Genomic DNA, 23,975 nt, shown 5'->3' with positions numbered 1-23,975 from the left:
CAACGCATTCCATGCATTCACAACTCTCTATGTAACGAACCTACTTCTGATGTCTTCTTTCGACCTTCTTCATAATATCTTAGAACTATGGCCCCTCATGCCAGTCATTCCTGCTCTGGGGAAAAATCTCTGGTGATTTACTCTATCCATGTCTCTCATTACCTTGTATACCTCAATCAGGTCACCTCTCTTCCTGCTTCTCTCCAGAAAGAAAAGTCCGAGCTTAGTCAACCTCTCTTCGTAAAACAAGCCCTTCAGTCCAGGCAACATTCTGGTAAACCTTCTTTGTACCCTCTCCAAAGCCTCCGTATTTTTCCTATAATAGAGCGACCAGAACTAGAAACAATATTCCAAGTGTGGTCTCATCAGGGACTTGTAGAGCTGCAGCAAAACCTCTCAGCTTTTAAACTCGATCTCCCGTTAATGAAAGCCAAAACACCATATACTTTCTTAACAACTCTATCCACTTGGGTGGCAACTTTGAGGGATCTATGCACTTGAACACCAAGTTCCCTCCGTTTCTCCACATTGCCAAGAATCCTGTCTTTAATCCTATATTCAGCATTCAAGTTTGACCTTCCAAAATGCATCACTTCGCATTTATCCAGGTTGAACTCCATCTGCCATTTCTCTGCCCAGCCCTGCATCCTGTCTATGTCGTGCTGCAGCCTGCAATAGGCCTCGATACAATCAATGGCACCTCCAAACTTTGTGTCATCGTCAAATTTATTAACCACCCCTCAACCTCCTCATCCAAGTCATTTATAAAAACTACAAAGAGTGGAGGCCCAAAAACAGAGCCCTGCGGGATCCCACTCAACACTGACCTCCTGGCAGAACACTTCCCATTTACAACCACTCTCTGCCTTCTGTCAGCCAACCAATTCTGAATCCAAACAGCCAAATCTCCCTATAACCCATACCTCCTGACTTTATGAATAAGTCTACCATAGGGAACCTTATCAAATGCTTTACTGAAGTCCAAATACACCACATCCACTGCTTGACCTTCGTCGATCTGTCTTGTCACCTCCTCAAAGAACTCAAAAAGATTTGTGAGGCATGACCTGCCCCTGACGAAGCCATGCTGACTGCCTTTAATCATGCTATGTTTTTCCAAATAGTCATAAATCCTATCCATCAGAATTCTTTCCAAAACCTTGCTGACCACAGGCGTAAGACTGACTGGTGTGTAATTGCCAGGGATTTCCCTATTACCCTTCTTGAAAAGAGGAACAATATTCGCCTCCCTCCAATCCTCTGGTATGACTCCGGTGGAAAGTGAGGAAGCAACGATCTTCACCAGCAGCTTAGCAACCTCCTGTCTCCCTTCCCGGAGTAGTCTAGGATAAATCTGGTCTGGCCCTGGGGACTTATCAATCTTAATGTTTGGCAAACATTTCCAGCAAATCAACTTCATCAATTTTGATCTGTTCAAGCCTGTATCCCAGCTCCTGAAAGTTCTCATTCACTGTGAGGTCCCTTTCCATAGTGAAAACCAAAGCAAAAACTAATTTAGGGCTTCCCCTACCTGCTCAGACTTCACGCACAAGTTCCCTATGCTATCTCTGACCGGCCCTATCTTCTCCTTGATCATTCTCTTATTTCTCATGTATGAGTAAAATGTCTTTGTGTTCTCCCTAATCCTTTCTGCCAATCCTTTTTTGTGCCCCCTCCTGGCTCTCCTCAGTTCATTTCTGAGCTCTTTTCTAGTAATCCTGTAAACCTGTGCTAGATCTTTGCTTCCACCATCAAGAAGCTCCTCAATTCTCATCATCCGAGGCTCCTTAATCTTACTCCTTCTTGCCTGTCTCAGAGGAACAAATTTGTGCATCACTTGTAACAACTGCTCCTTAAACAGTCTGTTGTGCCCTTTCTGTGGAACAATTGCTCCCAATCTGTACTTCCCAACTCCTTTCTGATAGCGTCATTATTTCCTTTTCCCCAATTAAATATCTTCCCTTGGTAACTGCTGCTTTCCCTCTCCAAGGCTATTGTAAATGTGAGGCAGTTGTGGTCACTCTCACCAAATTGTTCTCCCATCGTGAGATCTGACACCTGTCCTGGCTCATTGCCGAGCACCAAATCCAAAATGGCCCCTCCCCTCGTTGGCCTGTCTACATACTGAGTAAGGAAACCCTCCTGAACACACCTGCCAAAAACGGCTCCATCCCAACCATCTGCACTAAGGAGATCCCAGTCAATGTTTGGAAAGTTGAAGTCACCCATAACATCCCTGCTACATCTGCATTTTCCCAAAATCTGCCAGCCTATGAGCCCTTTGATCTCCCTATTGATATTAGGGGGTCTGTAAAAAATCCCTAATGACATGGCTGTTCCCTGGCTTTTCCTAACTTCCACCTATACTGACTCAACAGCCTTTGTTTCTGTAGCTGTGATGCACTCTCTGAGTAGCAATGCTACACCCTCTCCTCTTTTTCTACCCTCCCTGTTTTTTCTAAACCCTGGAACATCTAGCAAGCATTCCTGCCCCTGTGAAACCCATATCTCCGTTGTGGCCACAACATCATACTCCCAAGTGCTGATCCATGCTCTACGTTCATTACTCTTATTTCTGACACTCCTTGCGTTAAAGCAGACACACTTTAACCGATACCTTTGTTTCATCAAATGAAAAACCTCCCTGGTAGATTCACTACACCCTGTCACTGCCCCATCTACAACTGCCCACCTCTCAGATATGTAGCTCTGGTTCCCACCTCCTTGCCAAACTAGTTTAACCCCTCCTGAACCACATTAACAAACCTCCGACACAGATGGTTTGAAGAACTCAAGGTGTAGGAATTCCCTCCCTAAGGGCAGCATATGGACTGCATCAGTTCAAGAAGGCAGCGCACCACCTTCTCAAGGGCATCTTGGGGCAGACTATGATGCCTATGTCACATGAACAAAACAAATAAGACTGTTTATCAGCTGGTGAAATTTGACTTTGGAGTATTAATTGGCTGGAGACGGTGTTTCTGTCCCTGGAGTCAAGGCCCCATCCACTCCCAACTTTTCCGCCTGTGACCCAAGCAGGCTCACCTGCCAATCCTGCCTCTGGTTCCTCCTCATTCCTGGCCACTTAAGAGTCTCAAATAAGATGAGGGCAGATGGACCTGCCTTTAGACCTCACTCACCCTCCTGCGAAGTTTCTGACAGGTCAGCAGGGAGCATTCTGCAAAATGGGAATTAGCTGCTGCTTTTCCAACATTATAGAGCTGAATATGCTTCAAGAAAAGTTCATAATTGTCTATAAAGCACTTTGAAACATTCATTTGTCGTGAAAAGTATCATCTAACCACAAGTCTTTCCTTTTTCGGCTGTAACAGGCTCCGCCAATTTGAGTACCAGACCTTATCTTGATTCCACTGCCAGACTGCAAAAGGGAATTCACAAACTGGAGACACAGTTCAATGATCCTGTGAGGATGGAAAGCAATCAACTCCCACAATAAGCCAACTGGAAGCCAGATCCTGATGAGGACGTCCATCCTGCAAAGCTTAGGGATGGTATTGAATGTCATGAATATTTTTACTGGTCCGCCTAGCTGCATTAAAAAAGGTAAATATTTCTGAATGCCCCCTGGCTATTTAAGAATTGTTGGTTAGATTCTCTATTAGCTTGTTTGCTCACTTAAACAGATTTCTTCTGCAAAGATTACAGGGGTTAAAAGGGGGAAACAACAAAGCAAGTTAACCTGCATAATTTAATGAGATCCTGCCTTAATAATGCTGGTGCATGGATGGCTCTGGGAAAGACTTTGGCTAAAATAGCAGAGGCATCAATCAGCCCAGGAATGTAGCAACAAATGCATTACTCTGATCTTGGAGGTTATCGCTTGCCCTGCATCTTTGTCAAAATTGCCTCTAGCATTTCTGGTGGCTAATTCTCCTAGCCATTCACAATGGCATCTTTTAATAATTAGGCCACAGCAAAGACAATATGTAGAAGGCATTTTTAATTGTTAATTTTGTGCATTTATCAATACAGTTCATCAAAAGCAAACTTTTAAAGATTCAACTTCAACTTTCCTGCAAATTAAAAGATGGAATAACAATCAACATCGTTACTTTTCTGTAAAAGAAAGATATTGTGGCATTTTAAAATACATTCCAGATAATAAGAGAGTTTAGGTGGCCAAATAAACAAACAGAATTGTACACAAGTTTTTAACAATATTGTCAAGTTTCACTAATTCAATTCAATTCTGTATATCAAGTAAATTTTCACAAATTCAAATATAAATGAATGCTCTTAAATTGACAAAAGAAATTCTGCAGCTTGATAAAAATATCTATTAACAAATGAGTTTTCTATAAAAGTGGCGTAAATCTGAAACTGATTCTCCTTGCTCTTTCAGCAAGATTTGCCCTTTCCTGGTCACGCACTTATCTCTGACCGATTGTACAGTCAAGATTGGTGCAATCTGACATGCATCACTGAGAGTTTGTGTTGAGTGCTGATATATAAAATCTCACATTGTCTCTGCCTTTTAGCAACAATAGTTGATAAAGCCACATTACTGATAGCATCACCAGAGGAAATAGAACCAAAAACGTTCAATGATTTTTCTCCAAGGATCAAGTGAAAATAATATTAGCACAGAGACAACAATTGCCCAGTATCAAGATAATAATATTTAAAATCTGACAAAAAATTGATCAGAAGCTATGTAACTAGAGCTTTCAAAAGCACAAGCCACTATCAGACTTGAGGATTTTGAGTAGCTTTCTTGCATGAATGACTAAAAATCAGCATTTGATTTGTTCAAGTTTCAAATGACCAAACTATTTCAGTAACATATTTTTCACGGTTAAAAATCACACAAACATCAGGCTATAGTCCAACAGGTTGAATTGGAAGCACTAGCTTTCGGAGCGATGCTCCTTCATCAGGTGGTTGTGGAGGACACAATTGTAAGGCACAGAATTTATAGCAAAAGTTTAGAGTGATGTAACTGAAATTATACATTGAAAAATACCTTGATTGTCTGTTGAGTCTTTCATCTGTTAGAATAACCATGACAGTTTCACCTCTTTCATATGCAAATCACAAAACTTTTTTAAAAGTTACATTCTCAGGTTAACTGTAACAATTGGTGTCAGCCAGATAATATATTGAAGGTGTTAGCCCCCTGTGTTCCCTGTCTGTGCCATAATGTTTAGACTGATTCTAATCTAAAAAGTGAGTTGACAGAGTCTTGCATGGATTCGTGCAGTTTTTGAACCAAGTACAGAGGCTGATAGCTAAGTTCCGTACCCATAGGGAGGGCCTCAACCGGGACCTTTTGGGTTCATGTCACACAGGTGACCACCATCACACTATACACACACACAGACACTCGTACACACACACACGCACACACACATGCACACACACACAGGCACCCCTATTCACACACAGACACGTATACACAGACGCACACAGACACTCACATGAACTCTTATAGACACACACACTCCCACACTCACACATGCACCCTCTTACAGACTTAGAAACTTTACACTCACATACACACACATATACACTCTCTTTCACACTCACATCCCCCAACCTCAGACACACACACACACACACACACACACGCGTACATATACATTTGTGGGGTGAATTTGCACTTGCAGAGTTACATTAGACTTTGCTCAAAAACTGCATGAATCCATGTAAGACGCTGTTAACTCACTTTTTAAATTAGAATCAGTCTAAACATTATGGCACAGACAGGGAACACAGGGGGCTAACACCTTCAACATATTATCTGGCCAATACCAATTGTTACAGTTAACCTGAGAATGTAACTTTTAAAAAATGTTTTGTGATTTGCATATGAAAGAAGTGAAACTAACATGTCATTCTAACAATGAAAGACTCAACAAACAATCAAGGTATTTTTCAATGTATAATGTCAGTTACATCACACTGTAAACCTTTGCTATAAATTCTGTGTCTTACAATTGTGACCTCCACAACCATCTGATGAAGGAGTGGCGCTCCGAAAGCTAGTGCTTCCAATTAAACCTGTTGAACTATAACCGGGTGTTGTGTGATTTTTAACTTTGTACACTCCAGTCCAACACCGGCATCTTGAAATCATATTTTTCACAGGCATGGTTCCCTTTGATGCACTCAAATGCAAGCGAACTACATCTAGGTAGCAACAAACAAACGTGCAGCTATTTTATTCAGATTTGTTCATAGGTTTCATTAAAATTTACAACTCCAATTGTTTTCTTGATCCAGGTTAAATATTTTTCTGTTAGCCGGGTATAAATGCCAGGGTGTCTAGCAATCGCGCAATCAGATCCAGCGGAAGCAATTCCAGCAATGACCTCCTTCCGGCTCAGGGTCTTTACCTTGCACATTAATGGGCCCCCTGCATCACCCTATGACAAAGAACAAAATATGATATCCTTAATATACTTCCTAAAGTATTTACAAATACACAAAATGTGCTGAAATTAATAATGAAGATTGGATTGCCCACTACTTTTATTAAATTGCTTACTTAGAAGTGCAAGGAAATTTACAATATGAGGAAACCACTTGCCCCAGTTTCTTCAAATTGATGTTTATTCTCTAAATGGGCAAATAGCTTTCATCACGTCATACAGTGTGTTCGTACTGGTACCACAAATGGCATCGGCAGCCACCCAGAATATTGAAATGCTGCTGATCCTGGGGGACTGGCTAGGGGTCAGGGCATATACATTGGAAGGAACCTGAAAATGTTTCCAATGGCTGAAATAAACAAAAGAACTCATGATACTGAAATTAGGGAGTGCATCACAGCTGCAGAAAAGAAGGTTGTTGAGGAAGGTTTGCCTATTGAGTCAGTATGGGTGGAAGTCAGTAACAGGAAAGGAACTGCCATTTTATTGAGTGTTTTCTAAAGACCCCCAATAGCAGCAGAGAGATGGAAGAACAAATTGGACAGCAGATTTTGGAAAGATGCAGATAAATCAGAGTTGTTATAGATGACTTCAACTTCCCCAATACTGATTGGAACCTCCTTAGTGCAGATGGTTTGGATGGAGCTGATTTTGTCAGGTGTGTCCAGGAGCGATTCCTGATTCAACATGTACATAGGCCGACTAGAGGGGAGGCCATATTGGATTTGGTGCTAGAGGTGTCAGATCTCTCCGTGGGAGAGCATTTCAGTGACAGTGACCACAACTGCCTCACCTTTACACAGCCATGGAGAGGGAGAGGAGCAGACAGTATGGGAAGGTATTTAATTGGAGGAGGGGAAATTATATTGCTATTAGACAAGAGCTGTGGAGTATAAATTGGAAACAATTGTTTTACTGAAAAGGCACAACAGAAATGTGGAGGCTGTTTAAGGAGCCTTGTTGTGAGTACAACACAGAACACAGAACAATACAGCATAGTACAGGCCCTCTGGCCCTCGATGTTGTGCCGACATGTAGAACCAATCTGAAACCCATCTATCCTATACCATTATCATCCATATGTTTATCCAATGACTATTTAAATGTCCTTAAAGTTAGTGAGTCTACTACTGTGCAGGCAATGCATTCCATGTCCCTACATCTCTCTGAGTAAAGAAATTACCTCTGACATCAGTCCTATATCTATCACCCCTCAGTTTAAAGCTATGTCCCCTCATGCTAGCCATTACCATCTGAGGAAAAAAGGCTCTCACTGTCCACCCTCTGATTATCTTATATATATCAATTAAGTCACCTCTCAACCTTCTTCTCTATAATGAAAACAGCTTCAAGTACTTCAGCCTTTCCTCATATGACTTTCCCTCCATACCAGGCAACATCCTAGTAAGTCGCCTCTGAACCCTTTCCAAAGATTCCACATCCTTCCTAGAACGCAATAACCAGAACTGTGTGCAATACTCCAACTGTGACTGCACCGGAGTTTTACAAGCTGCAAAATGACCTCATGGCTCCAAAACTCAATCCCTCTACCAATAAAGGCTAACACACTGAATGTCACCTTAATAACCCTATAAACCTGGGTGACAACTTTCAGGGATCTATGTACATGGACACTGAGAGCTCTCTGCTCATCTACACTACCACAAATCTTACCATTTGCCCAGTACTCTTTACTACTGTTGCTCCTTCAAAAGTGAATCACCTCATACTTCTCAGCCCAGCTCTGCAGTTTATCTATGTCCCTTTGTAACCTACAGCACCCTTCAGCACTATGCACACCTCCACCGACCTTCGTGTCATCTGCAAATGTACTAACACATCCTTCTACAGCCTCATCTAGGTCATTTATAAAAATGACAAACAGCAGCGGCCCCAAAACAGATCCTTGCTGTAAACCACAATAACTGAACTCCAGGATGAATATTTCCCATAAACCACCACCATCTGTTTTCTTTCAGCTAGCCAATTTCTGATCCAAACTGTTAAATCGTCTTCAATCCTATGCATCTGTATTTTGTGCAATAGCATACCATGGGGAATCTTATTGAACACCTTACTGAAATCCATATACAATCAAACACTTTACCCTCATCCTCCTGTTTGGTCACCATCTCAAAGAACTCAAAACGGTTTGTGAGGTATGACTTATCTTTCACAAAACTTTGTTGACTATCCCTAATTAACATATTCCTCTAAGATGATTATAAATCCTATCTCTTATAACCTTTCCCAACACTTTACCCACAATCAAAGTAAGGCTTACTGGTCTGTAATTCCCAGGGTTGTCTCTACTCCCCTTCTTGAACAAGGGGACAATATTTGCTATCCTCCAATCTTCTGGCACTATTCCTGTAAGCAATGATGGCATAAAGATCAAAGCCAAAGGCTCTGCAATCTCCTTCTTGGCTTCCCAGGGAATCCGAGGATAAATCCTGTCCAGCCCAGGGAACTTATCTATCTTCACACTTTCTAGAATTGCTGACACCTCCTCTTTGTGAACCTCAATCCCATCTAGTCTGGTAGCCTGTATATCAATATTCTCCTTGACAGCATTGTCTTTATCCAGTGATGAAAAATATTCATTTAGTACTTCCCCTACCTCCTCGGACTCCATGCACACCTTCCCACTACTATCCCTGATTGGCCCTAATCTTTCTTGAGTCATGTTTTTATTCCTGATATATCTATAGAAACATTTAGGGTTTTCCTTGATCCTATCTGCCAATGATTTCTCATGTCTCCCCTCCTGGCTCTTTTTAGATCTCTCTTTAACGTGTAACTCTCAAGTTAATGTTGGATAACATTGTCCCATTGAGACAGGCAAGGAATTGTAAGGTGAAGGAGCCTTAGTTGACAAGAGCAAAGGAGCTTCTCGTCAAAAGGAAGAAGGAAGCTTACTTAAGGTCGAGGAAGCAAGGATGTGGCACAGCTTTAGAGGATTTCAGGGTAGCTAGGAAAAAAATTCAAAAATGGGCTGAAGAGAGCTAGGGGCACAAAAAAGCCTTGGTGGGAAGCATTAAGGAAAACCGAAAGGCATTCCACATATACGTGAGGAATTAGAGAATGATCGGAGGGTAGGGTCGATCAGGGATAGTGAAGGGAACTTGTGCCTGGAGTCTGAAGAGATAGGGGAGGCTCTAAATGAGTTTTTTTACTTCAGTATTCACTAGAGAGAGGGAACATGTTGATAGTGAGAACACTGTGAACTAGTTTAATAGGCTTGAACAGATTGATATTAAGAAGTGGATGTGCTGGAAATTTTGGGAAGCATCAAGATAGATATATCCCCAGCACTGGACCAGATATATCCAAGGTTACTACAGGAAGTGAGGAACGAGATTGCTGCACCTCTGGCGATGATCTTTGCATCCTCACTCTCCATGGGAGTAGTAATGTCTGATTGGAGGGAGGTGAATGTTGTTCCTCTGTTCAAGAAAGGGAATAGGGAAGTCCCTGGGAATTACAGACCATTCACTTGTATGACTGTGATTAATAAGATCATGGAAACGATTCTGAGAAATAGAATTTATGACTATCTGGAAAAACATAGTTTGATTAAATATAGTCAGCATGTCTTTGTGAGAAGCAGGTCATGCTTCACAAGCCTTATTGAATTTTTTGAGGATGTGATGAGATATGTTGATGAAGATTGAGCAGTGAATGTGGTTGTGTATGGATTTTAGGAAGGCATTTGATAAGGTTCCCCATGGTAGGTTCATTCAGAAAGTTAGGAGGCATGAGATAGAGGGAGATTTGGATGTATGGATACAGAATTGGCTGGCCAAAATAAGACAGTGAGTGGTAGTGGATGGAAAGTATTCCGCCTGGAGGTTGGTGACCAGTAGTGTCCCGCTGAGATCTGTTCTTGGGCCTCTGCTCTTTGTGATTTTAAAAATGACTTGGATGAAAAAGTGGAAGGGTGGGTTAGTAAGTTTACCAATGACACAAAGTTCAGTGGTGTTGTAGATAGTGTCTTGGACTTTTGCAGACTACAACATTGACGGGATGCAGAGCTGGGCTGAGGAATGGCAGATGGAGTTCAACCTGGATTAATGTGAAGTGATTCATTTTGGAAGGTTAAATTTGAATGATGAATACAACGTTAAAGACAGGATTCATGGCAGTGTGGAGGAACAGCCAGTTCTTGGGGTCCATGTACATTGATCCCTCAAATTTGCCACCAAAGTTGATAGGGTTATAAAGAAGGCAAATGGTGTTTTGGCTTTCCTGAAAAGGGGGATTGAGTTTAAGAGCTGTAGGGTTTTGCTGCAGCTCTATAAAATCCTGATTAGACCACACTTGGAATATTGTGTCCAGTTCTGCTTGCCTTATTATAGGAAGGATGTAAATGCTTTAGACACAGTGTAGACGAAACTTACTAAGATGCTGCCTGGATTGGAGGGCATGTCTTATGTTCCCCACCCCTATTGAGCCCATCTCATCCAATTCTAACCCCATTCTACCACCTGCCATCCTCAGAACAACTCCCCACTCCTGGGATACCGGAGTGCACTGGCACCCCCAATACCAATGCCATCTTTCAAAGGCATCTGATGTCCATGTTAAGAATTCTCAGCATTGATTTGCTCAAGCCAGATGTTATGATAGGACTTTGTGTATTAATATCGGGAGATCTCCAGTTAATAAGTCATTAAAAAGCAACAATCCCTGTTCAGAAGCAACTCTCTGCTGTCTTGCAGAAACATTTGCCCAATAGACCTCACATGATTCGGCCACATTTCTCACCATATTGTTCAGTTCCCTACAAGATTCTGCTCATAGAGTCTGATGGCATCTTGAGATTAGATTAGATTCTCTACAGTGTGGAAACAGGCCCTTCAGCCCAACATATCCACACCAACCCTCTGAAGAGTAACCCACCCACCTCCATTTCCCTCTTACTAATGCACCGAACACGCTGGACAATTTAGCATGGCTAATTCACCTAGCCTGCACATCCTTGGACTGTGGGAGGAAACCAGGGCAAACCCGCACACACATGGGGAGAACATGCAAACTCCACAGAGATAGTCACCCAAAGTTGGAACTGAACCCGATCCTTGGTGCTATGAGGTAGCAGTGCTAACCACTAAGTCACCGTGCCACTCTGTCCACACATCAATTTTTGCATTTCCAACATTAGACCAGTGATTATACTTCAAAATGCTTTCTTGTAATGGACTTGAGGTTGTGAGAGGTGGTACATTAATGCAAGTTTTTATTGCTCATATATAGTCCCTATCTCAGCGGATAAATATCAGTGTATCTCACAGCAAAGTCCATTATCTGTTTATAAAAATCCTTCAAATCATACTATGTAACTTACCAGACAGGAATCTTTTCTGCCTTTTTTGTCACCTGCACAAATCATGTTGTCTGTTATGACTGGGCTCCCATTGTAATATTTTTTACTATTACAGGTTTTCCGGTCAATCACTGATATGGTTGCCTCTTTCAAAGTATCAGACTGTTTTTTATCCCTGGGACTGGTTTGTCCCCATCCAATGATTCTGCAATTTACTCCAGCTTTAGGGTCCTTTGTTGAAGTTGGCAATTTCAAGATATCAACACCTTTCTTCTTAACATCTGCAGCTTGTGCTAACTGTAACAATAAGAAAAATGTTACTGTCTCCACTTGTTTCTCAAGTCACTACAGGCAAGCACATAAAATGTAAGTATACAATAGTCTTGCCAGTCATTTGTTCAAGTTCAATGTGTGAAAAATGTCAAGGCCAGCCAAGAGACATTGAAGCTTGTGTATAGTTCAAAAAGGTTCTTCCAATATTTTAGGATGAATAAGTGCAATTTTGGATTTGTGAAACTAGATGATAAGTTGTAAGTAAAGAATTGCTGGTAGCATCACGTAGTAAGAAGCAAATAATGCAATATGATTTGCAAAATAAGTGAATACAAACAAAATGATATCGAGTAAAAAATGAGGTCTGCAGATGCTGGAGATCACAGCTGCAAATGTGTTGCTGGTCAAAGCACAGCAGGCCAGGCAGCATCTCAGGAATAGAGAATTCGACGTTTCGAGCATAAGCCCTTCATCAGGAATATTTCATCAGAATTATTCCTGATGAAGGGCTTATGCTCGAAACGTCGAATTCTCTATTCCTGAGATGCTGCCTGGCCTGCTGTGCTTTGACCAGCAACACATTTGCAAAATGATATCGACACCTAGAATGTCCACTATATTTCAATCTGACAATCCTGTAAAAATCCCACCCTAAACAGAAAAAAAAAAGAACTGCTGATGCAGAAAATCAAAACAAAAACAAAAATTACTGGAAAATCTTGACAGGTCTGGCAGCATTTGTGGAGGGAAAGCAGAGTTGATGTTTCAGGTTCGGTGACCCCTCTTCAGAATTATGAAAAAATTAACTCTGTTTTCTCTCCACAACTGCTGCCAGTCCTGCTGTGTTTTTCCAGTAATTTTTGTCTTTGTTTAAAAAATCCGGCCCTTTCTGTTTCAGTCAGCAAGTTTTCCAGATCCCACCCACTGAAGAAATTTATAGAAAACTCACTGAACAACAATTACCTCCAAAAGCATGATGTCATTTTCTATTTTATTTTTGAATTCAGGGTATGGGGATAACCTTTTAACAGAAATGATTTGTTCAATATTATCCTTCTTTTGGAGTGAACGAGCTCCAAGAACCACCGTGGCTTTCTTTTTCTTGATCAACCTGTTGGTGAAACATCACTTGGTGAATCAACAACTTGCATTTAATTTACACCCTTAATGTAAAAAAAATGCCCAACATCACTTTAGTATCTGTTCTTTAATGGGATTTGTATCATTGGTTACCCATTCCTATTTGATTTTGAATTGATGGCTTGCTCAGCCATATTAAAGGCCAGTTAAGAGATACTCATATTACTATGCATCTGGAGTCACATGTAGGTCAGACCAGGTGAAGATTACAGATTTCCTTCATGAAAGGACAATTGTGAACCTAATATTTTTTCACAGCAGTCTATGAAAATTGTTATTATTGTCGCTGCACCTGTTTTCTCCTCGATATGTTAGTACTCACTCAATTTAATTCCAGGTACACCTCCCAACCTTGTTCTGTTCAGGTTCAATCTATCTCTTTTGAATAAGATCAGAAATGTCTGTCCGTCTTTCTTGCTGTGGAATCTCATTTAAAGCCACTACTTCTACATTTTTCTGTTCTCTCCTGTGTAGTCCCTGGCCAGTTAATTCCTGATGAAGGGCTTATGCCCGAAACATCGAATTTCCCGTTCCTTGGATGCTGCCTGACCTGCTGCGCTTTTCCAGTAACACATTTTCAGCTCTGATCTCCAGCATCTGCACACCTCACTTTCTCGTCCAGTTAATGCTATGGTCTGGATCATATTCCTTCAAAATGCTGTTATTCCTGACAGTCCTCTTCCAAGACTCCTGAATAGCTACCCATTTACTATGCTGAACTAGAACCATAGAATCCCTAAAGTAGGGAAAAAGCCATTTGGCTGATCATGTCCACACCGATCCTCTGTAGAGCATCCAACCCTGACCCACTCCCCTATCCTATCCCTGTAACCGTACGTTTCCTATGGTTAATCCATATAGCGTGCACGTCTCAGGACACCATGGGCAATGTAACATCTCCAATCCACCTAAACTGCACATCGAATCATAAAGATGTACAGCACAGAAACAGATCCTTTTGTCCAACACATCCATGCTGAAGAGATATTCTAAATTAATCTAAAAAAGCTGGCATTTGGCCCATTTCCCTCTAAATCCTTCCTATTCATTTACCCACCCAGATGCCTTTTAAATATTGTAATTATACCAGCTTCCACCACTTCCTCTAGCAGCTCATTCCATACATATATCACCCTCTGAGAGAAAAAGTTACCCCTTCGATCCCTTTTAAATCTTTCCCTCTCACCTTAAACCTATGCCTTCTAGTTCTGGATTCCCTTACCTTGGGGAAAAGACCTTGGCTATTCACTCTATCCATGTCCATCATGATTTTTTAAACTTCTTTAAGATCAGCCTCCAACACTCCTGGGAAAACAGCCCCAGCTTATTCAGCCCCTCCCTATAGTTCAAAGCCTCCAACACTGGCAACATCTTTGTAAATCTTTTCTGAATGCTTTCAAGTTTCACAGTATCTTTCGTATAGCAGGGAGACTAGAATTGAACACAGTATTCCAAAAGTAACCTAACTAATGTCCTGTACTGCAACAACATGATCTCCCAACTTTTATACTCAATGCACTGACCAATAAAGGCAAGCTTCCAAATGGTTTCTTCACTACCGTGTTGACTTGAGACAATGAAACTGCACTCCAAGGTCTCTTTGTTCAGCAACCTACCCCAGGCCCTAACCATTAAGTCCTGCCCTGATTTGCCTTTCTAAAATGTAGCACCTCATATCTTCTCTCATTCTCTTGAATGTCCCATTTTTAGGAATCGCTAAAACAAAATAAAGAATTGCAGATGCTGAATATCTGAAACAAAAGCAGAAATTGCTTGAGAAACCTAACAGATCTGGCAACATTTGTGAAGAGCAACACAGAGTTAACGTTTTGAGTCTACTGATCCTTCATTAGACTTGAAACATGCATTCTGCTTTCTCTGCACAGATGCTGACAGACTTGCTGAGTTTCTTCAGCAATTTCTGCTTTTGCTCCAGGAATCTTTGAACTTCCCACAGTGATCCCAGCAGCCCCTTAAATTCAGAAAGCCTGACCTCAATGTCAAACTTCTAAAGACATATGACAAAAAAATCAAAAGAGCTGTGGATGCTGGAAATCTGAAACAAAAACAAAAATTGCTGGAAAATCTCAATAGGTCTGGCAGAATCTGAAATCAGAGTTAACATTTCAAATTCAGTAACCGTTTGTCAGACCTCTGAAGAATGATCATTCAACCTGAAACATTAACTTTGATTTCTCTCCATAGATGCTGCCAGACCTGCTGAGATTTTCCAGCAATTTCTGTTTTTGTTTCGAAAGACACATCTGCATGTGAGTCCCCCAAGCAACAAGTTCTCCATGCCCAAATACTTTCTCTCTTTAGATTTAATTAGTGCTGTAAACTATTCATTTTAATTTGTGCCTTAGACCTCAGTTCTCAGTAGCTGCACTCCTTTTCTCAGACCACATAAAGATAGAACACCGGAACAACGCCTGTTCCGTTACTGTACAGAAGTGCCTCACTCCGTAGAACTCTGCAGAACTTGGTTCCATGCTACTTACTTGTCTTTGTAACCATGTATCATTTTATTTCTTTAGCACAATCAAATCTATAAACAATTCCCAAAAAAATGCAACATTTTCTATTCCTCAATTTTACCAAATGACTTTCTGCTGTCTGCTCACAATTACTGACATGCCCTCTTTACAAAGTAATAACAGTGTGCTTTATTAATCTAACTACATCTCCCTGTTTTTCAGTTTCCCTGTTCCTTGTTAGAGACCTATATTACCAGGAGTATTTATCTTGCGACATATCCAGCCTGGAGACAGATCTAAGTGATCATCACGATATCATACCCTCTAGATTCAATGGGACGTCTACTTCACTTCTTTCATTTCTTACACTACATGCAATTATGTACAGAACTCTTGACTGGGACTCTACCTTATTCTTTTGCTTGATCAGTTATTCTCACACCTTAACTGATCACATTTATTCTTCATCGTAGTTGTTGCACTTTATCCATTCTTTTTATTGTTTTTTTACAAAGAACGAAGAAAATTTACAGCCCAGGAACAGATCTTTTGGCCCTCCAAGCATGAGCCAATCCAAATCCACTGTCTAAACCTATCGCCAAATTCCTAAGAATCTGTATCCCTCTGCTCCCCACCTACTCATGCATCTGTTCAGACGCACCTTAAATGAATCTACCATGCCTGCCTCTTCTACCTCTGCTGGCAACATGTTCCAAGCACCTACCAGCCTCTGTATAAAGTACTTTCCATGTGTGTCCCCCTTAAACTTTTCACCTCTCACCTTGAACATGTGACCTCGTGTTATTGAATCCCTCACTCTGGGAAAAAGCTTATCTCTATCTACCTTGCCTATACCCTTCATGATTTTGTAGACCTCAATCGGCCTCCCCTCAATCTCCTTTCAGCCGAAGTCTTGTACAATTTTATCATGACCTGCTAGCTCTTATACTCAATACCCTATTTGATGAAGGCAAGCATACCATATGTTCTGGCAGACAGCAAGCTGGTTTGAAGTGTGCCTACTTCAATGCCGGAAGTATCCAAAATAATGTGGATGAGTTGCAGCATGGATAGATACCTGGGACTTTGATGTCACGGCCATTTCGGAGACATGGATAGAGTAGGACCAGGAATGAATGCTGCAGGTTCCAGGATTTAGATCTTTCATTAAGAACAGAAAAAGGGGGAGGTGTGGCCTTGTTAGTCAAGGACAATGTAACAGTGGCTGAAACAACTTTTGACAAGGACTCCTCTACTTAGGTAGTATGGGCTGAGGTTCGAAACAGGATAGGAGGGGTCACACTGCTGGGAGATTTTTAATAGGCCTCTGCAGAATTCCAGGGATGTGGAGGAGAGGATCAGCAAAACCATTTTGGGAAGGAGTGAAAGGAACAGGGTGGTTATTATGGAGGACTTTAACTTCCCCAACATTGACAGAAAATGCTATAACTCTAGTATGTCAGATGGATCAGTTTTTGTCCAATGTGTGCAGGAAGGTTTCCAGACACAGTATGTCGAAGGGCTGACAAGAGGGAAGGCCACACTAGATCTGGTACTTGATAATGAACCAGACCAGGTGTTTGATTTAGTGGTAAGTGAGCACTTTTGAGAGAAAGACCATAATTCAGTTATGTTTAATTTAGTGACAGAAACATGCCACAGGGCAAGAGCTATCGATGAGGCAAGGGAATTATAATGCAATCAGACAAGGCTTAGGATGCATAGAATGGGAGAGCAAAATGCAGAGGATGGGTTCAATCGAAATGTGGAGCTGGTTTAAGAGATTAGATTCCCTACAGTGTGGCAACAGGCCCTTCAGCCCAACAAGTCCACTCCGACCCTCCGAAGAGTAACCCACCCAGACCCATTTCCCTCTGGCTAATGCACCTAACACTATGGACAATTTAGCATGGCCAATTCACCTGACCTGCACATCTTTGGACTGTGGGAGGCACCCAGAGGAAACCCACACAGACACGGGGGGAATGTACAAAGTCCACACAGACAGTCCCCTGAGGCTGGAATCAAACCTGGGACCCTGGTGCTGTGAGGCAGCAGTGCTAACCACTGATCCACCGTTTAAGGAACAGATATTGCATGTCCTTGATAGGTATGTCCCTGTCAAGCAGGGAAGAAGTGATGAGGAAAGGGAACCGTGGTTTACTACAGAAATTGCATCTCTTGTTAAGCAGAAAGAGGCTTATGTGATGGTGAGACGAGGTGATTCGGATGAGTTACAGATTAGCTAGGAAAATTTAAAGAGAGAGTTAAGAAGAGCAAAGAGAGGACATGAGCAGTCTTTAGCAAATAGAATAAAGGAGAACCCTAAAGCTTTCTATAGGTAGGTGAGGAATAAAAGGATGACTAGAGTAGGAATAAGGCCAATCAAAGACAGAAGTGGGAGTTGTGTGAAGACCCTGTGGAGCTTGGAGAGGCACTAAACAAATATTTCTCATTGGTTTTTACTCAGGAAAAGGAGAATATTGTGGAGGAGAAGAATGAGATACAAGATATTAGACTAGAAAGGACCAAGATTAGTAAGGAAGAGATGTTATCAATTCTAGAAGGAGTGAAAGTAGACAAGTCATCTGGCTGGATGGGATTTATCCAAGGATTATCTGGGAAGCTAGGGAGATGATGTTGGACCTTTGGCTTTGATCTTTGAATCTTCATTGTCTATAGGTTTAACACAGAGAACTGGAGGATTGCAAATGTTGTGCCCTTGTTCAAGAAGGGCAACAGAGATGACCCAGGTAATTATGGACCAGCGAGCCTTACGTCTGTTGTAGGAAAAGTTCTGGAAAAGATTATAAGAGATAGGATTTATAATCATCTAGCAAGCAACAATTTGATTGCAGATAGTCAACATGGTTTATCAAGGGCAGATCGTGTCTCACAAACCTCATTGAGTTTTTTGAGAAGGTGACCAAGCATGTAGATGAGAGTAGGACAGTTGACATGGTGTACATGGATTTCAGTAAAGCCTTTGATAAGGTTCCACATGGTAGGCTATTGGAGAAAATACAGAGGCATGGGATTGAGGGTGATTTAGCAGTTTAGATTAGAAACTGGCAATGAGTGGTGGTTGATGGAAAATATTCAGCCTGGAGACTGGTTACTAATGGTGTGCCACAAAGATCTGTTTTGGGACCACTGCTGTTTGTCATTTTTATAAATGACTTAGACACAGGCATAGGTGGATGGGTTGGTAAGTTTGCAGATGGCATTAAAGTTGGTGGAGTAGTGGACAGTGCGGAAGAATGTTGCAGATTGCAGGGGGACTTGGCTAAACTGCAGAATTGGGCTGAGAGGTGGCAAATGGAGTTCAATGCAGACACATGTGAGGTGATGCACTTTGGGAAGAATGGCAGGAAGGCAGAATATTAGGTCAATGGAAAGATTCTTGGTAGTGTGGATGTGCAGACAGATCTTGGAGTCCATGTACATGCTGCCACCCAGGTTGATGGTGCTGTTAAGAAGTCATATGGTGTGTTAGGTTTTATTGGTAGAGGGATTGAGGTCCGGAGCCATAATGTCATGCTGCAACTATACAAAACGCTAGTGCAGCCGCACTTGGAATATTGTGTACAGTTCTGGTCGCCCCATTACAGAAGGATGCGGAAGCATTGGAAAAGGTACAGAGGAGATTTACCAGGATGTTGCCTCGTCTGGAAAGAAGGAGGGAAAGTCTTATGAGGAAAGGCTGAGAGAGTTGAGTCTGTTCTCATTGGAAGGAAGAAGGCTCAGAGGGGATTTGATAGAGACATACAAGATGACCAGAGGATTAGATAGGGCGGACAGTGAAAGTCTTTTTCCTAGGCTGATGACATCAGCTTGTATGAGGGGACATAGCTACAAATTGTGGGGTGATAGGTTTAAGACAGAGGCAGGTTCTTTATAGAGTGTAAGGGCATGGAATGCCCTACCTGCCAATGTAGTTAACTCAGCCACATTAGGGAGATCTAAACAATCCTTGGATAAGCACATGGAAGATGATGGGATAATGTAGGAGGATTGGGCTTAGATTAGTTCACAGGTTGGCACAACATCAAGGGCTGAAGAGCCTGTTCTGTGCTGTATTGTTCTATGTTCTTTGTTCTATGTTCTATGCCTTCTTGACCACTCTACCTACCTGTGCAGCCACCTTCAGGGTACAACGGACCTGAACTCTCAGATCTCTCTGCTCATCAACTTTTCCCAAGGCTCTTCCTTTTACAGTATAGTTTGGTCTAGAATTAGACTTCCCAAAATGCAACACCTCACATTTGCCTGAATTGAACTCCATCTGCCACTTCTCCACCCAACTCTAAAGTCTATCTATATTCTCCTGTATTCTTTGACAGTCCCTTATGCTTTCTGCTGCTCCACCAATCTTCGTGTCATCTGCAAATTTACTGATCAGACCAACAATGCCCTCTTCCAGATCATTTATGTATATCACCAACAGTGGCCCCAGCACTGATCCCTGTGGAAAACCACTGGTCACCTTTCTCCATTTTGAGAAACTCCCTTCAACTATTACTCTCTGTCTCCTGTTGCTCAATCAATTCTTTTCCACTTAGCTAGAACACCATGTGACTTCTGTTTCTCCATTAGTCTACAATGGGGAACCTTATGAAATGCGTTCTAAAGTTCATGTGTATGCCATCTACAGTCCTTCCTTCATCTATCAACCACGTTGCTTTCTAAATGTAAATTTATTTTTCTTAGGCACTTCCTCGAGATCGAAGATGACTTGCTTTCACATTGGTTCGAAAGATACTGAGATAGACAAAAGAGCTGAATTCCAAAGGTGAGGCGAGAGTGACTCCCCTGAGTATCATGGTCACACAAATGAACTAGCTGTGAAAGTGCCATGGTTACAACACCAGATTCCGAGGCTGGAAATGCAGCAGTGTGTAATTCACTTCCCAACTATCCAAAGTCTGTCCACAACATAGACATATAAGGTCAGAGTGAATACTATCCATTTGTCTAGATGGGTGAAGCTTCAACAAGATTCACGAATATTGACAATGGGCAGCTAAGTGCAATCTACTTGATTAACTGTCCCTCTACTATCTTAAACATTTCTCCCTTCACCACCAGGGCATATTGCAGCAGTGTGCACCAGCTACAAGATGCACTGCACAACTCACCCAGGCTCCTTCAACTGCACCTTCCAGACTCACAACTTTTTTTTTAGATTAGATTAGATTACTTACAGTGTGGAAACAGGCCCTTCGGCCCAACAAGTCCACACCGACCCGGCGAAGCGCAACCCACCCATACCCCTACATTTACCCCTTACAAAACACTACGGGCAATTTAGCGTGGCCAATTCACCTGACCCGCACATCTTTGGACTGTGGGAGGAAACCGGAGCACCCAGAGGAAATCCACGCAGACACGGGGAGAACGTGCAAACTCCACACCTGAATCGGGAATTGAACCCGGGTCTCAGGCGCTGTGAGGCAGCAGTGCTAACCACTGTGCCACCGTGCTGCCCAGGGCATCCTTACCGTCTTGAAGCTCCAGGGCAGCAGATGCATGGGAGTACCACCAGCAAGTTCCTGTCCAAGATACACAGCATCCCCATTTGGAACACTGTCACTGCTCCTTCTCTGTTACTAGATCAGTGCTCTGCATGGAGCTCCTTTCCTGACAGCACTGGGGGTGCACCCATATAAACTCAACAACATGAACTATTGTGGTCCAAAAATAAATTTCACTGCTATCTCCAGGGCAATTAGGTGTGGGCAACAAGTATTGGCATCAGCGACTACACTCACATCAAATGAAAGAATAAATAAAGGACAGAATTGAGCATCTTTGGTAGGAATTTGTTGCATTTTTGACTTCCCATGATAAATCCCATGAGTTTTGCTTTCCAAAATTATTGCCTGGTCCATTTCTCTACTCACTGCTGCTTTCATTCAAATTATCAGCTTACGCCACCAGTGAAAGTCCCATATCAGATATTAGCATGTAAAATTAAAGAGCATGGGATTTGGGGTAGAGTATTCAGATGCATAGAGAACTGAAACAATGACAGGGATAAACAGGTCCTTTTCTGAGTGGCTGACAGTAAGAAGTGAGGTATTGCAGGGGTCAGTGCTTGGACCTCAGTCCTTCACAATACATATTAATGATTTAGATGAGGGAACTAAATATATTATGTCTAAGTTTACAAATAACACAAAAATGGGTGAAAAGGTATGTAGTGAGGATGATACATGAGTCTGCAAAGGGATTGATGTAAGTTAAAGGACTGGGCATAAACTTTGCACATGGCATATAATATGGGAAAATATGAGGTAACACACTTTGGCAGGAAGACTAGAGAAGCTGGCTATTACTTAAATGGAGGAATCCTGGATTCCTTCCCTGAGCACGTGGGCTGTAGCAGTTCAAGAAAGCAGCTCACCATCACTTTCTCCAGGGAAACTAGGGATGGGCAATAAAGGCTGGCATAGCCAGCAATGTCCACATCGCACATGTGAATTTAAAAATAAGCTATGGAACAGAGGGATGGGGACCCCTCATCCATGTATCACAAAAAGTTAACATTTCAATTCAGCAGTTAACAGAGAAAGAAATGGATGTAAGCTAATGAATCAAAGAGAATGGAGTATAAAGTTAGGGAGGTTTTACTACAACTATACAAGATACTACTCAGACCACAACTGGAATACTGTGAACAGTTTTGGTCCCCTTGTCTAATAATAGATTAGAACCATGTGTACTCAAGTATAGGGATACAGGAGTACTGTGAAAAATGTACAATGTTGCCATTCCTGGTACCATCTTAAGTACAAAGGTACTTAGGTACAAAATCTGAGGTACAAAATAGAAAAGTGAAAGAAATATAGTTAAAAGTTCAACATTAAAGGTCTTTGTATAAAGTAGAAATAATAGTTAATAGTTTGATATTGCAGTCTTTCTTAAGTTACAGGTTACCATTCTGAAAGTACTCCTCTTATTCCTAACTCTCTGTTTTATATTAGTTAGCCAATCATCTGTGCATATATAATATGCTACCTCCAACACCATAGGTTTTTATCTTATCAAGTAACCTAACGTGTGCCTATCTTGTTAAGCTTCTTCTGAAAATCCAAACATATTACATCCACTGTTTCCCCTTATCTATTCTACTTGCTACCTCCTCAAAGAATTCCAGTAAATTTGTTGGACATGATTTCCAATTTATAAAGGCATGTTGACCCTACTTGATCAAATTACATAGTTCTAAATGCTCTGCTATGTCATCCTTCATAATAGTCTGTAACATTCTTCCAATAATAATAGACTTTAATATTTACCCAATAACAGACTTTAAGCTAACTGGCCTATAGTTTCCTGCCTTTTGTCCCCTAACCTTATTAAATAAAGGTGTTGCATTAATTGCATTCAAATTGTCCGAGATGTTTCCAGATCTAGAAGTTCCTGGATGATTAGTACCACGTATCTATTCAGTTTGTAGCTCCTTCTTTTAATGTCCTCATTGTTATCAGATGCTGCCAACACATGTGTCAATGGACTTCATGCTGAAAGTTTTAGTATCTATCTTCAGCAGGCTGCACTCTATTCAGATCCAGATAATAGCTCAGTACAAACATATTAACACGTGCAAAATTTCAGCTACGGCAATTAAATTTGTAAACTCAATTTAATAACACATTAGATTGAAACCACTAATTAGTACTGTGAAAGTATGCATTGCTCTCTCTAATTTGAAACCTCCATGAAATGAAAATAAAATATCTTACAGTCCACAGTTTGCTGCAGTCAGAACCCATTTGGTTTGGATCAACGTTCCTCCACATACATGCTGATTGTTCACCTGAATAGACACCATATAAGGTTTTGAATATGCCTTAACATCATGACCTCCGATGATTTCCATGCAGTCGGCTAGAAGAGAAATCAAACTTAATTATCACAAAGAGCACTCACTCGTGTGATGTTACCAACATAGTTGACAATATACTTACAGCTTTGGCCAGTTAAGATGCTGAATACCAAAGCAATACATGTCACTTGAAGCATGCTGCCCATATTGTTCAAATTCAGTTTTAGTTCACAAGCAGGTCTTGTAGCCTGTTAGGAGGATGTGGTTTCATCCAGGGTTACACTGAAGTGACACTTCTTACAGCAATAAACCGTTTCTTTTCTTTCCCGTTTTATCTATAATTTCATGCCACAACGTTATCACAAGATACTGCTCTGAATCAATCTTACAGCAATATTAATATTGTTGTGTTGATCACAGCTTACCATTTGACAATAAAGTGGAAAGTCCCTGCTGGGCAAAGCCATTTTTTTAAAAAAATGGCATGAATACTGTTTACAAAGAAAGCTACTTTTAAATTCCAATTTAGATTTCTT

At 41.4% G+C, this 23,975-nt stretch overlaps 1 protein-coding gene across 1 annotated transcript; it reads right to left on the bottom strand.

Moving 5' to 3' along the window:
• Positions 1–5,994: 5,994 nt before the first annotated feature.
• LOC132818902 (granzyme K-like) lies at positions 5,995–23,646 on the bottom strand. The gene is made up of 5 exons (XM_060830042.1): positions 23,582–23,646; positions 23,357–23,501; positions 12,955–13,102; positions 11,740–12,015; positions 5,995–6,386 (listed from the first exon to the last, which is right to left on the bottom strand). Exons 1-5 carry the CDS (start codon positions 23,643–23,645, stop codon positions 6,186–6,188), a joined length of 834 nt encoding a protein of 277 aa, XP_060686025.1. The 5' UTR covers position 23,646; the 3' UTR covers positions 5,995–6,185.
• Positions 23,647–23,975: the final 329 nt, after the last annotated feature.

Source organism: Hemiscyllium ocellatum, chromosome 1 (assembly GCF_020745735.1).
Source record: "Hemiscyllium ocellatum isolate sHemOce1 chromosome 1, sHemOce1.pat.X.cur, whole genome shotgun sequence".
Taxonomy (NCBI): domain Eukaryota; kingdom Metazoa; phylum Chordata; class Chondrichthyes; order Orectolobiformes; family Hemiscylliidae; genus Hemiscyllium; species Hemiscyllium ocellatum.
The sequence above is the reverse complement of the archived record's forward strand: the minus strand, read 5'-3'. Positions and strand labels throughout refer to the sequence as shown.

Coding starts and splice junctions, on each gene's coding strand:
- LOC132818902 (XM_060830042.1), bottom strand. CDS start 23,645: ATGGGCAGCATGCTTCAAGTGACATGTATTGCTTTGGTATTCAGCATC. Junction 23,502..23,581: donor CATCTTAACTGGCCAAAGCT/GTAAGTATATTG, acceptor TTTCTCTTCTAG/CCGACTGCATGGAAATCATC. Junction 13,103..23,356: donor ACTGCAGCAAACTGTGGACT/GTAAGATATTTT, acceptor TTTCACCAACAG/GTTGATCAAGAAAAAGAAAG.